The sequence below is a fragment of the Saccopteryx leptura genome, chromosome 8 (genome assembly GCF_036850995.1).
Source record: "Saccopteryx leptura isolate mSacLep1 chromosome 8, mSacLep1_pri_phased_curated, whole genome shotgun sequence".
In the NCBI taxonomy this organism is placed as follows: Eukaryota; Metazoa; Chordata; class Mammalia; order Chiroptera; family Emballonuridae; genus Saccopteryx; species Saccopteryx leptura.
Window position 1 is genome coordinate 52407713 of NC_089510.1, and position 17218 is coordinate 52424930.

At 40.6% G+C, this 17218-nt stretch overlaps 1 protein-coding gene across 2 annotated transcripts in view; it reads left to right on the forward strand.

Annotated features, from left to right (window-relative positions):
• The first annotated feature begins 834 nt into the window (after positions 1-834).
• SEC22A (SEC22 homolog A, vesicle trafficking protein) overlaps positions 835-17218 on the forward strand; it is a 65268-nt gene continuing 48884 nt past the window's right edge. For both annotated transcript variants that reach the window (XR_010746844.1, XM_066347943.1), the window contains exons 1-2: positions 835-883; positions 8974-9174. Coding sequence is in view for 1 of the 2 variants with exons in the window: in XM_066347943.1 (XP_066204040.1) it covers positions 8993-9174 (182 nt within the window). In the remaining variant the exon portion in view is untranslated. The remainder of the gene's footprint in view (positions 884-8973; positions 9175-17218) is intronic.

Below are 17218 nucleotides of genomic sequence, written 5' to 3' on the forward strand. Positions count from 1 at the left end.
CCTACACCCAACCACACTGACTTACTTTTAGTTCCTAGAATAAATACATCAAGTTCTCTCATGCCCCCCAACTTCACACAAAGTTCCTCTGGCCTTTAACATTCTTGAAGGCTATTTCATATGCATCGAGCTTAAAAGATACTTCTTCAAAGAGCTTTTCCCTGATAGCCCAGAATTAATCCATCATCGCAACCACTAGTTTTCCTTCATAGTACTGATCACAATTTGTAATCATGTAGTGATTTATGCTTTAACATCTCTTGCTCCTATTACACTTTAGATTCCATTTAGTGCTATGTTCACTGTTATAATCTAATGCCTAACACCATGCTTGGCACATAGTCAACAACCAGTAAGGGCTTGTTTAATCATGCATGACAGGTGCAAACACTGGAAGGGGCCTTGGGTCCAGCACCTGGTATTTCTCTGCCAAGGTTAGGTGCCTTTCTGTGTGTGGTAGTAGATGGAGCTGGAACTGTTCTTGCTTACTCAGGGGGGGCTTCTCCTTCCTGCTCCATGGATAAGTGTTTGCCGCGTGAGAAACAAACTGCCTCCAGATACAGGCAGCAGGGGGAAGAGATTCGCCTTATTTGCGCAGGACAGCACAGTCTGTCTCTAGTTCGCAACCTCTTGGCACAGGTACGTGGAAAAACTGCCAATCTCTACTGGAGAAACCGGACCACCACAAGCCCCGAGAGGGGGCGGGTCAGTGTGTCCTTCTCACAGTACCTGATTGGCCTGGGGGAGCCGGCATTTGGGCGGGGCTTGACGCCAGGCGCCTGCCACGTAGGGCGCCGGGCTGCCCCGCGGTAGGCCACGCCCCGGTCCCACAACGCACCGCGGTGCGCGTCACTCGGAGCGGCGGGTTTCCCCGACTCGACAGGTACCGACCGACCCCTCCCAGTTGTTGTTTCTTCTCTTTTGGGGTCGCTCGAAACCCTGGCGGGCCGCTCCCCTCACCCTCCCCGCGTCCTGTCACGGCCCTGGCCCTTAGCCTTTCTCTGGTGTTTACAGACCTATCTCAGGGCAGGGCAGGGACCAAGCCCGTGTCGTGTGGGCGGGAGCCGGGTGCCGTTGGAAACACCGAGCTCGGGAGAGACGGGATTGCGGGGACTTTGTCCCCTTGGACTTGCGGGGTGTCTAAGGGGCCCCGTGGGCGGCGGTTGCCCCCCTCGGCTGCCCTCCCGTGAGTATGGGACAGCAGGGCCGACAGGAAGGGACTGTCGCTTTGAGCTGTCAGCGGCGGAGGGCATTCCCTGGCGCGCAGGTGTCAGAATCACCGTGATCTACCCAGGCTGCTTAGGTGCCCCAGAAAACTGGACGTGGCATTTTCTATTTCTTTTAGGCAGAGTGGGACTTGAACCAGTGGCTACCTTTGCGTTTTGTGGGGATTGAATGAGCGTTGAGCCCGAGATTTGCCCGCGTTGGCTCTCCGAAACCTAGTAGTCAGACCCTGGTAGTGGCACTTTGGGAGCGATGTGGCATTGAGACCTGAGCAATTGGCTCGACATGTGGAAGAGTAATTCTAAATAGGAGACCGAGCCCCAGCCGGCTTGAATCTCTTTGCCAGTAAAAGCAGCTTTGAACTTCTCAGGTGTTCCATAGCTTTCTGGGTCATCATCTGGAGGTAGGTGGCTATCTTGAGAACCAGTCCCTTTTATGCCTATTCAGCCAAGGCAAAGTCCAGAGCCAAAGTGTCAGCCGCTAGATTGAAGATGTTGGGATCCCAGCTAACAACTGGAACAGCCACTTTTAAAACTTTCTGAATCACCTACCTTACTGGCATTTGCTCAGGTGCTGAGATGATAAGGGATTAAACAGTACCTACAATTTCTGGTACATAAAGATTGTAGTTCAGTAACTAAATCTGACATCTGTGACCATACCCCAAGTTAATGGGACATCTAGGCATTTTCAGGTTAGGGCTTCTTTTGGTGTAAGACTGATTTTTAAAAATCTAGATTTATTTTATATTGGTGTATGAAAGCAGCCCAGCTCTTATCAAAGGTGGGAGGTGCCTGTGATCTTCCTCTTCATATTGAGTAAGAAATTTGGATATGTTGAGAGGCAGTGCCTCGGGAGGTGGTTAGCGTTAGACCAGCATTTAAATCTGTCACTTACTAGTTTAGGTACTGAATAAATTACCTAACCTTCTGAGCTTGAATTTCCTCAAAGGTAAAATGGAACTGATACTATCTATCTGACAGATTATGGGAGACTTACATGAGATAATGTGTATAAAGTGCCTGATAAATAGAGGGCAGTCAATAAATAATAATAATAATAATGGCAAACGCTATTGCAGTTTTAGTCTGCAAGGCAATGCTTCAGGTTTCTTACATGTTCCAATAAAGTGGATACTATTAATATCTTTAAAATAACACTGTGAGATATATACTGTTAGTAACCACAATTTACAGGGGAGGAAATTGAACATAGAAAGGCACAGTTAGTACTTTTATGTTTTTGAACCCAGGCAGTTGGGTTTCAGAGCCCATCCTGTTAACTACTGTACTGCCTTTTAAAGAAAATGTAAGCTAATAACAATAAATGTATTATTTCAAAATGAGTAGCTAGATAGTTCCTGTATCACTGGGTTCTTGCCCCTTGGTTTTAGGAGACTGGTGTAGCACAGTGATCTAGAGATAGAAGAAACTTAGGTTTAAGCTCCAGTTCTGCCATATATTAGCAGTGTGCCATTGAGAAGGGGAGCCTTCATTTCCTTATCTGTAAAATGAAGGTTGTACATACTCACTGTAAACTATGAGGTGCTACACAAATGTTGGTGACTGACACATTTGTGCATGTCTTGGGGACCCTGTTCCTAGGTACGGGAATTATCGTCTGAGGTTTTATATGTACTGTTCAGTGCCAGCTCCTATAATAGGAATATCAAAGGTTGCTGAAGAGGTTGTGTGTTGGGGTGGGGGGCAAGCTGCAAAATAAATTCTGGTTGTCCTCGGTACCCTTTCCCCTTTTCTTCTTCAAACTGTTTACCAAGTACCTTCCTGCTAACCTATGGCTGTGTAAATAATTTCCCTTTTCACTCAGTCTGCCCCAACCCTGTGCATCACAGTTAGTATAGCCTTCTTCCCAGGTAACACCCCCTCCCCCAATTCTCACAGGTCTCTGTTAGCACTTTTAATAAAATATGTACCAAGGTAGTGTTTATTAAATTTTGGTACCATCAGATATGCAAGATAATTTGTGTGATAGGCAAATGAACATTTAAAAATATATCCAAAATTTTCACACGCACATATGTGAATGAAACCCAAAAAGTTCTCTATTTTAACTTATTAAGTTAGGAGAAAAGCCTAACACATCAAAACTGATTTCTCAGATACTATTGCTAAGTGTAGGATAAAAAATAAATCAACTGAAAGACTTATACTAGGTAGATAGTAGTACAGGTGGGATACAGATATGGTAAGAATTCTCAAAATGTTACTTGGATGACTGAAGTTTGGAAATAATGAACTAAAATAAAATATGAGTGATTCACTCAACATGATTGTTCTTATCTTAAAAGAGGCCATTGTGAAAGCATCTTGCTAGGATAAAGTGTATACTTATACATTGGGTTTGGTTTTTTGGTTTTTTTTGAGAGATTGCCTTCTTAGGGCCTTGTGTCCACAGTCATTACCCCACAAGGTTCTGAGAAAAAGAGATCAATATCTTGTTATGTTGAATCTAGAAGGTTGGTACCACTGCTATAGTTTAGCACTGTGGGTGTTTCTTTTCCTCAGCCTTTTATGTACACATTTGCCCAGACCTTCCTAGATTCTAATCCTGGGCTTTTTCCTTTAGCAGTTGCTATTAGGGAGAGGATATAGAAGCTAGTACTCATATTCTCCATGAGTTTTCTGCTGCTAAGGCATATATAATATTTCCAGTGTTAAAGGTGAGGGAGAATGGACCAGTGATCTAAAATGTATCTATGGCCTTGATAACACTACTATTGCTCCTAAATCTTCCCATGCAAGTGTTTTAACCTCTTGCTTTCCCCAGTTCCCATTGGCTTTTCCTTGGTTTTCCCAACCACTAGCTTGTCTAGACTCTGAGGGTACTCTAACCCCAGCTTGGCCTGGATGTGGACAGATTCGTCTTTCTGCTAGCACAGTCCAGAGAAGATGAGAGTGATATATATATATATATATATATATATATATATATATATATATATGAATTACAGTAAGAATCCATGGTAAAAAGAAAAGAGGAGATGATTGAAGTCTGTCTACAGATTAATCAAGCCTGGCTGGCATTGGTCATTGGACAGTCATCCAGTTTCTTTTGATAGTTAACTGGTTTGGACGCTAGATCACTTTTTCGCCTCAGAAAAATCTTGCTAACTGATGAATAGAAATAATTCTCACAGCCTTTTAAGAATTTTGACAGGGACTATCACTACTGTATTGTACTTTTGGTTATAAGCCTAAAGGTATATATTAGGAATATCTGAAAAGCAAATTTGTCTCAACTGTAGTTTTCCAGTTAGTAAAGTGGTGGGCAGTGCAGCTTGTGTTGTGTTTGCACTTTTAACCTGAATTTCTTTAATTCTGAACTGATGCTTCTTGATAGTAGGAACTGTGTATTCCTAATGTCTGACATAGTCCCTGGCATACAGTACAGACTGCTAAGAAACAAAATTTAGGCCCTGGCCGGTTGACTCTGCAGTAGCGTGTCGGCCCAGTGTGTGGAAGTCCGGGTTCAATTCCCAGTCAGCGCACACAGGAGAAGTGTCCATCTGCTCCTCCACCCTTCCCTCTCTCCTTTCGCTCGATCTCTCTCTTCCCCTCCTGCAGCCAAGGCTCCATTGGAGCAAAGTTGGCCCTGGCACTAAGGATGGCTCCATGGCCTCTGTCTCAGGTGCTAGAATGGCTCTGGTTGCAACAGAGCAACTGCCCAGATGCTCAGAGCATTGCCTCCTGGTGGGCATGCCGGGTGGGTCCCTCATGTGGGAGTCTGTCTGTCTGCCTCCTCGCTTCTCACTTCAGAAAAATACACACACACACACACACACACACACACACACACACCCCAAAAAATAAAGAAACAAAAGTTAATGAGTAAATTTGAAGATGTTATTGGCTTTACTAAGCTTGTCATGAATCAGGCAGCATCCTGTTTAGCAACTAGTAGAGTGGTCGGAGGGGTTGTCCAAAACAGAATGTTTTTATGAGCAGAACGAGGGTGGGCTAAGAAGTTACTATGAGTGAATTATTCTGTTATCAGTGGTAGTCAGCCTGGTCCCTACAGCCCACTAGTGGGCGTTCCAGCTTTCATGGTGGGCGGTAGCAGAGCAACCAAAGTATAAATAAAAAGATAGATTTAACTATAGTAAGTTGTTTTATAAAGATTTATTCTGCCAAACAGCGAAAATCTGACATAAAGTACTTGGTAAGTAATTATTATATGCTTTAACTTGTTGTAATTCTGCTTTATAAATTTTATAAAGTAAAGTTACTTCCCTACTTTATAAATCACCATTACTGTGGAACTGGTGGGCGGTTAGAAAATTTTACTAACAGAGATACAAAAGTGGGTGGTAGGTATAAAATGGTTGACTACCCCTGTGTTAGATAATGATAGGCAGGGGTGATGGTGGGGTCTTACCTGGTAGATTATCTCACTTGTATGGATAGCAGGAAATTCCAGACTGATTGATTTAAAATTATACTCCTGGATGAGGCTGAAACTACAATTAGGTTAGGAATTTAATCTATCAATAGCTTTGGTATCACTGGCTGAGCCTTTTTGGGCCTGTGGCTTTTCTTTTTGACAGTACTCAATAAATATTTGTTGAGTGAATGGAACTTACAGGTTGGTATTCGTTCTCAGTCTATGTTTTAGGAAGTATGAATCTTATCCTTTTGTCTTTCAAGTCATGAAGAAAGGAGTAACTTAGAAGATTACATGGAAGTTGACACCTGATAATAAAGATAATTTCTGATATTTTTTTTGGGATCCTAGAAAGATTAAGCTTGAAGGAATATAGTCTACTTTTAAATACTAGGTATATGGATGTTTGGAAACTATAGATCACAACTCTGCCCTCATGTTAATTCACGGAGTAGTCCTTATGATGCAGTATATTTCTGTAAAGACAAAAGTTTTATATTTAAATAATAAATGCTAAAGAGAATGAAATAGGACGTTTTTCTACCTTTTTAGGCCAAGTGTTGCAACTGTGGTTTAATAATTAAATAAAGCATGGTAATAGTTTTAAAAAGGGAATTATAATATAGATTTTATCCCTTGAGGATCCCAGTTTTCCCTTGCTACTGCTTTTAGAAAAGAAAAGAAACTGGTTGAGTATAGAAAAACGTAGTTCAAAGAATCCGTTATCATAACGGCTAATTTAAGTCCTGCTGGGTTTTTTCCATTTAAGTAAATAGAGGAGAAAAATATTAAATGGTAATGACATTAATACCTAGCTGTTTCTCTCATATGCTCAAGACAGCAGGAAAAGGGGGAAGTATATTTAATGCAATAACATTAATATTTAGGTTAATTTTTATTGTCAACCAGTTACTATCATGAGTGGCACTCAGATTTTGACTTGAAACCTAGGGACTACTGATTTCCAAACTTGCTACCAATTTGTTTTCTATGATATATATTTTTTATTTTTTATTTATTTTTTATTTTTATTTTTTGTATTTTCCTGAAGCTGGAAACGGGGAGAGACAGTCAGACAGACTCCTGCATGCGCCCAACCGGGATCCACCTGGCACGCCCACCAGGGGGCGATGCTCTGCCCCTCTGGGGCATCGCTCTGCCGCCACCAGAGCCACTCTAGCGCCTGGGGCAGAGGCCAAGGAGCCATCCCCAGAGCCCGGGCCATCCTCGCTCCAATGGAGCCTCCGCTGCGGGAGGGGAAGATAGAGACAGAGAGGAAGGAGGGGGGGGTGGAGAAGCAAATGGGCGCTTCTCCTATGTGCCCTGGCCGGGAATCGAACCCGGGTCCCCCGCACGCCAGGCCGACGCTCTACCGCTGAGCCAACCGGCCAGGGCCTCTATGATATTTTTTGATATACACTGCTCACAGAAATTAGGGAATCAGGGAATGTGCAGATACTACAGTGCTTTCAGCCTTTTGTATAGTGCATTTTCACCAATGAAATAAAAGTTTTGCATCTCATTTGCATAATCAAACAACTTTCTTTGACTTGTTTGCTTTTATGATGTTCTTGTTTAATTAAAAAAATGCTTCTTTTTTTATATCGTTTCATATTCATTTTGAAATATCCCCTGATGTTTGTGAGCAGTATATTACTCAATTGATTTTTCATTTTTGTAATGAGATAAAATTGACCGAGCTGAACTGGGCAGGTAAGGATTAATTTAGTGTCTGCAATATATCATGAAAAAAAGCATATGAAATTATTGTCAGATTTTTCAGTTTGTACTAGTTGCCTCTACTGCTGGTGAAAGAGAAGCATTTAGTGGCATAGTTAGTGCTCTGATGGCCTAACAGAAAACAGTTATCACTAATTTCACACTGTGAACATGTTTCAATTCAATGTTTTTTAAAGTGTGATCCTTAAACAATAGCATTGTAATTACCTTGGGAATTTGTTAAAAATGTAAGATTCTCAAGTCTCGTTCATTCCACAGTCAATAGATCAGAATATTTTGGAGGTTGGCCCAGAAATCAGCATTTTTTTTTTTTTTTTTTTCTGAAGCTAGAAACGGGAGAGACAGTCAGACAGACTCCCGCATCCCGACTGGGATCCACCTGGCACGCCCACCAGGGGGCGGCGCTCTGCCCACCAGGGGGCTATGCTCTGCCCCTCCGGGGTGTCGCTCTGTTGCGACCAGAGCCACTCTAGCGCCTGGGGCAGAGGCCAAGGAGCCATCCCCAGCGCCCCGGCCATCTTTGCTCCAATGGAGCCTCGGCTGCGGGAGGGGAAGAGAAAGACAGAGAGGAAGGAGAGGGGGAGGGGTGGAGAAGCAGATGGACGCTTCTCCTGTGTGCCCTGGCCGGGAATCGAACCCGGGACCCCTGCACGCCAGGCCGACGCTCTACCACTGAGCCAACCGGCCAAGGCGAAATCAGCATTTCTAACCAAGCTTCCAACAACTTCTATAAAAGCTAAAATTTCAGAACTGCTATATAATATATATTTTTTAAATCAAAGTTTGGCTGTTTACCTGATTTCTTGCAGACCCAGGCCTATGTAGTCTTTTTATCTCATTTTGTAAAGCATGGCCTAATAAGAAAGCCATTATGATTACTTTCTGATAAAAAGATTGCAGATAGTATTAAAACCAGTAATTCTTTAGCTTTAAGATTTATTTTAAATAATATTGTTTCTGGTTATAAAAGTAAGATATGCCCATTGTGAAATATTGTGAAAACGTAGGAAATTATCAAATAATCATACATAATACTATTTCCTGGGGATAAGCATTATTCTAATTTTGGTATGTTTCCTTCCTAGATCTGTTTCTCCGTTTATCCCTCCCTTCTTTCTTTTCTTTGTCTTCATGGAAGACAACACTTGAGGTTTTTATACTGCCGTTTTTTCTGCCTAACAGATAAATATTTTACCACATTATTAAACTATTTTTCACAAGCATAATATTTAGTTTCTGCATTATAGACCATCATATGGATGTACTATAATTTATTTAACTATCCCCCTGTTTGGGTGTTTATTAGGATAGGGTTATACAGCATCTAATTTTTTGTGGTTAAAGGCCATAAATATTATTATACTCTGTTGAATATTGCCCACTTATTTTGACACTGTTGTTTACTCCAGTATTTGCTTCCACATATACTTATGAAAATGCCAGAAAGAAGCAAGTATTAGTTTTTAAAGCTGATTTGTTAAGGGAAGCATAGTTTGTCATCATTTTAATTAATATGTCTTTGATTATTAATGAGTTGAATATGTTTGGACTGTTTATCAGCTTTGACTTTAACTTTTTATCTTACCCAAATTTTTCATTTTGTTTTAGGTCTTCTCTGTTGGTTGAAATGTCTATGATTTTATCTGCCTCAGTCATTCGTGTCAGAGATGGACTGCCGCTTTCTGCTTCTACTGACAATGAACAAGGCACAGGAGTGCAGGAATGCAGAAAGTATTGTAAAATGCTTTCAAGGAAACTTGCTCAGTTTCCTGATAGATGTACACTGAAAACTGGACATTATAACATTAAGTAAGACTTTAGCTTCCTTTATGAAAATCACTTGCTTAGCAGTTGTCATTTTAATGAAATTTAAATGGTTACAGTACAAATTAGTGTTTATTTGGTTTTAGTTTGAGTCAAGAAACATGTGATTCTGAACTTATACTAAATAATAGTCATGGTTTTATCACTCTTTTTGTGTCTGGCTTTAGAAAAACTTACGGTTTTGCAGAGCTCAGATATACCATGTTATAAGTTGATCACTAGGTATTTATTGGTGTTCTTACATGTTCAGGCAAACTGTAATGGGAAATATGAAAATTCTTACATTATACTTGCCTTCCTGCAAAATACTTAAGTTTACATTCTAGTGAGAGGGATAGCATTCATCACTATTTACTGTATATAAGGAAAGTAACACCTGGCAATAGGATAGAAAGTGCTTTCATGGTGGTCGGGTTTCTGTGATAGGAGAGACCTGAAAGGTGAGAAAGAAGGCGCATATAAGGATGCTGTGAAGAAGAGCAAGGCAGAGGTGACAGCCAGTACAGAAGGCCTTCAGTACTGATCAAGGGGTGGAGAGAAAACCAGAAATGCTCAAGCAATAGGGCAATTAACAGAGTGCAGAAGGTGAGGTTGGAAAGGTAGGAATGGGACAGGTAGTGTAGGGCCTTGCAGGCTGTGAGGGGTCTGGATTGAGTCTAATATGATAGGAAGCCACTGAAGAGCTTTAAATTACTTTTTTTTTTTTTTTTTTACAGAGGCAGAGATAGGGACAGACAGACAGGAACGGAGAGAGATGAGAAGCATCATCAGTTTCTCATTGCGCGTTGCGACTTCTTAGTTGTTCATTGATTGCTTTCTCACATGTGCCCTGACCTCGGGCCTTCAGCAGACCGAGTAACCCCCTGCTGGAGCCAGCGACCTTGGGTCCAAGCTGGTGAGCTCTTTGCTCAAACCAGATGAGCCCCGCACTCAAGCTGGCGACCTCGGGGTCTCGAACCTGGGTCCTTCCGCATCCCAGTCCGACGCTCTATCCACTGCGCCACCACCTGGTCAGGCTAAATTACTTTTTTAATTTCAATTTATTTTAGAGAAAAGGAGAGAGAAACATTGATTTGTTGTTCCACTTACTTATGCATTTCCTGATTGTTTCTTGTATGTGCCCTGACTGGGGATCAAACCTGCAACCTTGGCACGTCAGGACAATGCTCTAATCAATGGAGCTACCTGGCCAGGGCACCATTAAAGAGTTTTAAGATGGAGAGTTATATGATCTGATTTTTGGCTTTGAATAGATCACTCTGGCTGCTTTGTGAAAAACGGGCTGTAAGGGAGAAAGAGAGGAAGCAGAGAGGTCGTTTAGGAGACTCTTAGAAAGGCTCAGGCAGAGGTGACTCTTACTGATAATGATGAGAAGTGGTGAGGTAGTGTGGCTGGATTTTGGGAGTAACACCAACAAATCTTCAAATCTTTCTCATGAATTGAAGTGTGATGTGAGGGAAAGAGAAGAATCAAGTGTCACCTCTAGATGTTTGCCCCGAGGATCTGGATAGCTAATAGGGCTGAAATGAGCAAGACTGGAAAAGGAGTGTTTCAGTGTTTGGACATGGTAAATCTGAGATGCCCGTATGACATCCAAGAGTCACTGTCAGGTAGCTAGCTGGCTGTATAAGTCTGAAGTCTAGTGAAGAAGGAAAAATACAGAGATTTAGATTTAGAGGTCAGCTTACAGTTTGTAATTAACACCGTGGGCATAGATAAGACTGCCTTGGATAGCATCCATGTGAAACAATTAGAGCATAGTTAATTCCTGAAAGTTTGATAGTGATTGTGCATACAGTTGTGAATCAGATAAGAACAAGGTCTGTATGGGATATAATGAAGAGAGAGAGGGCCTCATTACTAAGAAAAGACATGAACCACATCCTGCAGCATTAGTAAGATTTGGCTAAGGCAGAGAGGAGGGCATTCCAGGTGTAGGGAGGAGAGGTAGAATGAAAAATGTGATTTAGCACCATGGTCACATTAACCTACTTGGCCTGGTGAAGTGAATGGTGATTTAGGGATAGTTGTGGGAAATGTGAGATAATTAGTGTGGCGCCAGATCCTGGATTTCCCTGAAAGATTAGATTGAGAGATGTCACTTTGATGTAATGGGTTGTAGGAAGCTGTTACCTTAGGTTTGAGGGAGGTGACTTGAAAAAAACAAAACAAAGCAATACTGAAACAGTGGAATACAAAGTGAAGTGGGAAGTCTGAGAGGGGAGAGGTTAACTTATAATTCAGGGCTGAACTAGTAAAATGTAAGTGCAAATGCAAAAGAAAATGCCAACCATAAAGGCACATCAGGAAGAGAGACGGTTAAGCTTGAAACATGGAATACCAGAGATGAGAAGAAGGAAGGAACAAAAGTTGAAACTTCGAAATTGGGAAGAAGGTGCTCTTTGGAAACAGTTACTTATGGGCCAGCCAGGGGGTGATGAAAAGGAAAAGCAAGATAATGAAGGTCCATTTTGAGCATTTAATTAAGTTTGTGACAAGGCGGTCCAGTCTAGGTGGGATAGAGATTTTAGAATCATTTATGTAGAAGTTGAAACAGAGAGTAGGAACGCTCACTGAGTTTCTGAGAGGCCCAACACAGAACCATAGAAAATGTCCATAAATGCCTGGATCACCTGAGTAACAGTAAGATAATGAGCTGTTATTTTTAATTGGGTTTTCTGAGGGCGTAAGTACAAAATAGTAATGGTGAGTATATCTAAAATGGTGTCTTAGCCTGCTCTTATATTTTGGAGGAAAAAACTTGAAACATTTAAATATATTATTTAATAGAGGCACTTTTAGTTCCCAGGGTTATTCTGAGTTTTAGTTACTGTTATTGTATAATACTATAGACAGATACCAACAGTATAGAACATTGGCTTATATGTAGTATATTAATTCTGGCAGATACCCTGTACTTAAAAAAAAACATGCACACAACTTTTTTTGCAAATCTTTTCTGTTCCTCAACCTTATTCTCTTAATAGTAGAATGTAGACCATTTTTAATATTCCTCTAATTCTGTGTAACTGTTGTGAATTCAATTTACAAAGAAAAAATTTGAATAGTACAGGTAAAGAGTCATATGAAGGAAAAAATAAAGGTAAGAGAATAGTACACTGAAGTAACATTTCCATTTGGAGATACAAACATTTCATTTTGGAGATATAAATAATTTATTGTTCATTTGTAGTTTATTCATTTCATAGAATGGGCTCCAAATATGGCTTTGAGCTTCCTTATAGCCAAAACAAAAGGGGATAATGGATCGTATTTATAGGATTTACAATGTCCATTGATCAAAACATTACTTTTCATGTTACTGAGATCTGATGTACATAAAACAGCATAGCATTTGGAGAGCATCCTTCCAGCAGCCATAATAAAGAGCTTTTTATGACTTTTTTCTTATAATATTCCTTAGTGTAAGCAAATGGCTTGATGAAGAAAGCAACTTTATAAGGAAGTTTCGGAATGGGATGAATCATCACAGGTCTAATCTGGTCTAATCTAAGAAAACAATTTAGAAATGTCTAAAGAAATAGCTAGTTTACATGGCCTCAGAGCCACACATAGAAATGCCTCATGTTATTTTTGTAGCTAAGCTTTAAAAAATGATTAAACAACAGAGAATTTTTTTTACTTCATGATGGAAGCCTAGATTTTATATATTTTCTATCATTGATTAGCGGTCTTATTTGTTGATTTCTAGTTTATTGAGGTTTTTAATGCTATATGACAAATATACAGTTTGTTGTTCCACTTGTTGATGCATTCATTGGTGGATTTTGGTGTGTGCCCAGCCCGGCAGTTGAACCCTCAACCTTGGTGTATCAGGATGATGCTCTAACCCAGTGGTCCCCAACCCCCCGTGAACTGGTATTTGGTACCGGTCCACAGAGAAAGAATAAATAATTTACATTATTTTCGTTTTATTTATATTTAAATCTGAACAATGTTTTATTCTTTAAAAATGACCAGATTCCCTCTGTTACATCCATCTAAGACTCACTCTTGATGCTTGTCTTGGTCACGTGATACATTTATCTGTCCCACCCTAAAGGCCAGTCTGTGAAAATATTTTCTGACATTAAACCGGTCCGTGGCCCCAAAAAGGTTGGGGACCACTGCTCTAATCAACCAAGCCACCTGGCCAGGGCTAACGCCTCTTTTGAATCACCATGAATTCGCTAGATTAGACTCACAGGTCTGTAGTAGTAGTGTTATAGCATAGCCCGAAACTGTCACCCTGCTGCTGGTCTGCACTCCTGTCCCTGTTTCTGACAGCTGCTCTTCCCTTCAAAGTCTAACTTATTGTCCAGCTCTTTTGAACCGCCTTTTTCGTTACTACTCTTTCACTAACCTCTTTTGAATCACTTTCTCCCTCCTCACTATTGTTTCTCTTATGATCTTACTTCCTTCACAGATCACTTTTTTCTTTATTTTTAACTTATTTTTTTATTTTTATTGCTTTTCTTTATACATTTTTCATTGAAATAATTGATCTTCCCTGGCTTATATTATTTTTTATTTCTCTTCTCTTAGCATTGTGGTTTCCAAATTTGTATAGAAATTGAAGTGCTCTTTGCAGAATACCTGACAACTGAAACAAAGTAACTAATTCGATAACTATACCTCACATTAGATTCTGGTTGAATAGTTTTGGGGGAAAAAAATTAAGAGAGTGACATTTAAAATTGAGAAAATTCCTTTATTTTCCGCTCCCTGTGTATTGGGAAAATGCTGAACTCTGTCAGATTGTAGTGACTGAGCACTTCATGCACTTCCACTTATGGAGCACATTCTGTGGGACGTGGCTTGTGTCGGCACGTGCTTGCACGTGTGATGGTAGCTGCTCAGTGAGGGATGTTTGTTTTGGGGGGCATTGGCCATGTTCAGAGTGCCATAGAATTAAGTCTTCATTCTCTCCAAAATTCAACTCAGCTCCTTGATTTGAGCAGGGTGTGTGTGCATATCTCAGTTTTGTGATTTCTTTTCATATTACATAGTGATATTACAATTCTCTCCATATAAAATTTTAAGGAAATCATCTGTTTCATAAGTTGAAGGATACTTTCCTTAAATTGTCATCAGTCTTTAATATGTAAACATATGTCATGACTTAGGAAACAAAAATGACTAAAGCAATACTTATGAACTGTATGAAAACAAAGTTGTATCTTAGATCTTAAAACATTGAGACTGATCTGGAGGTTTAAAGATCACAGTTATACATTTTGAGATCTCTTTAAACATTGAGACACTGATATTGTGAAAAGACAAACCTCTTTGGGAGGCCAACCATACTCCTGAATTTAGTGCAAGAAATAAAATTCCTTAGTTTTTTTTCACTCTGAATTCTTTTGAAGTCTAATATGGCTGTGAACTAACTTCATAGATTATCTCCTTACCTGAGGATTCACTTTCTCCACATCTGTCCCCAGACTGCTTCCTCCAGCCAGGAAGGCTATTTTAGGCTTACCTGCCTTTAGTTTTAATTTCTGGCAGTTCTTTTCTTTTACTCTTTGGTATTATTTTCTGATTTCAGTAGTAGCAACTTCAACAATGACTTAGTACCTCAATTGTCAGGTCCTCTTACTTATGTTATTAAATGTCACAACAGCTCTGTGAATGGCTAATAGAGTTCTTTGCCATTGCTGAGGGCAGGCAGACGCATAATTCATACTAGCTTAAGCAAAAAAAGGGTATTGTGAAGACCTCTGAGTTGGCTGCAGCCAGGGTCTCAGATGTTGTTATCAGGAATCTTTCTGTCATTTTTCTAGTCTCTTTCTTTTTGCAGATGGGTATTCTTCACATACTGGAAAACACTTTACAGGCAGCCCAGGCTTACTTCATCCCAGCTGAGCAACCCCTCTCCCTTTCTAGTTCAGGAAAAGGAGTTATTAGCCTTGCTGCGTTGTGCCCCATTTCTGGAGTAACACATGGCCAGAGGGCTGAGGCGCTCTTAGTTGGGTCCTGGATCACATGTCCGCCCCTTTGATGGGCAGCTTTGCCGAAGTCATATAGAGTAGGTAGTGGGGTTGAGATAATTTCCCAAAGAGAAGGAGGGAAGGGATGCGGGGCAGATAGCCATTATAGTACTACTACCAGTTTCATACATGGGGAAAGTGAGCCTCAGGCATGTAAAGAAACTTGCTCAAATTCACTGGACTAATAAATAGTATGTCTGGACCACAGTCTTTTGTCTTCAGCATTTATGTTATTCTCTTTATCCTTCTCTCCTGACAGGGAGCATTCCTAATTCTTTTCACTTTTTATGGAGATAGGAATTAACCAGGAGAAAGAATCAAATGAAATTTCCCTCCCTCTTTTTTTTTTTTTTTTTTTTTTTTTGTTGTTGTTGTTGAGAAGTAATGAGGAGCAGAGTATGCGTGAAGTCTAAAATTAACGGGACAGCTTAGTCTCTTTGGAGACTAGGTGTTTGGTGGGGAGGTGGCATGGCAGGAGGATACAACCCATCAGTAGCTACCAAACCACCTGGAGGAGGAAAATAAGCTGTGATTCCTACTTTTCTGTCTTGTGTATAATATTTTATTTTTAACTGTTTGTTATGAAAAAATCCTCAGTACCTTATATGTATACTAAATAGACTCTTATGATCTGGTCTAGGAACCTAATTACTCTTACAGTATAGGTTCTGTGGGAAAAAGATTTCTAGGTGCTGTAGACTTCTGGAAGACTAACCAATAAATAAGTTAAGGATTACCTGTGATAATCTAAAAAAGCTAAGATCTACATTCTTTGGGGTATGAAGGTATTAGGGTTAGTGGGGAAAGAGTGACCCGAGAGAGAGATTAACTGCAGAAAAGGAAATGAAGGATGCCAAAGGCAAATTTTGATTGCTCTGTATTTTATCTGAGGTTCTGATGGTATAATCACCTTTGGCCATTTAAAATCATCTTAGCCTGGCCTGTGGTGATGCAGTGGGTAGAGTGTCAACCTGCAATGCTGAGGTCATAGGATCGAAACCCTTGTATGTGCCTTGCTTGATTAAGGCACATACTACAACCAAGCAAAGTACAACTAAAGTGAAGCAACTATGAGTTGATACTTCTCACTACCCTCCTCCTCTCTGTAAAATCAATAAGTAAAGTATTTTAAAAATCATTTTACTCTCCTTTAGTTTACTGGGGTTTTTTTGTTTGTTTTTGTTTTTGTATTTTTCTGAAGTTGGAAACGGGGAGGCAGTCAGACAGACTCTCGCATGCGCCCGACTGGGATCCACCCAGCATGCCCACCAGGGGGCTATGCTCTGCCCATCTGGGGCGTTGCTCTGTTGCAACCAGAGCCATTCTAGCACCTGAAGCAGAGGCCACAGAGCCATCCCCAGTGCCCGGGCCATCCTTGCTCCAATGGAGGCTTGGCTGCGGGAGGGGAAGAGAGAGACAGAGAGGAAGGAGAGGGGGAGGGGTGGAGAAGCAGATGGGCGCCTCTCCTGTGTGCCCTGACTGGAAATCGAACCCAGGACTCCTACACGCCAGGCCGACGCTCTACCACTGAGCCAACGGGCCAGGGCCAGTTTACTGTTATAAATTGCTGTCATCACCTGACATATTGAATATTAATAAATAGTTTATTTAATGAGATTAAAATTAGTGACTAAAGTGGGTCTTTATTCATGGCTTATTCATGACTTAGCTCTTCACCATTGGAGGGTAATTGAAAGTTGGCCACATAAGAGAAGAATAAGTTTGAAAATAGGAAGTTCATGGTAGAATGCTGCCTGTGGTACACACTCACTTTTATCTCCTTACTGTTCTATTGATGGCAAAGTTTTGTTTTCACCTTGTTTCCTATAAGGCATATTTGGTTTAGATTTTTTTTAAAAATTCATAAGGTATACTCGCTTTCATAATGTCAAACTTTTTTATATTTAAAGGTAGAAGTGCTTTATTTTAGAGACTGGTATTCAGTGTGGAATGTTGGAAGGTTCTGTTTCAAAAACAGTATTTTTCTCATAGTTAACAATTTAACAGTAGATTAGGGATAGATGGCATGTCTTCTGGAG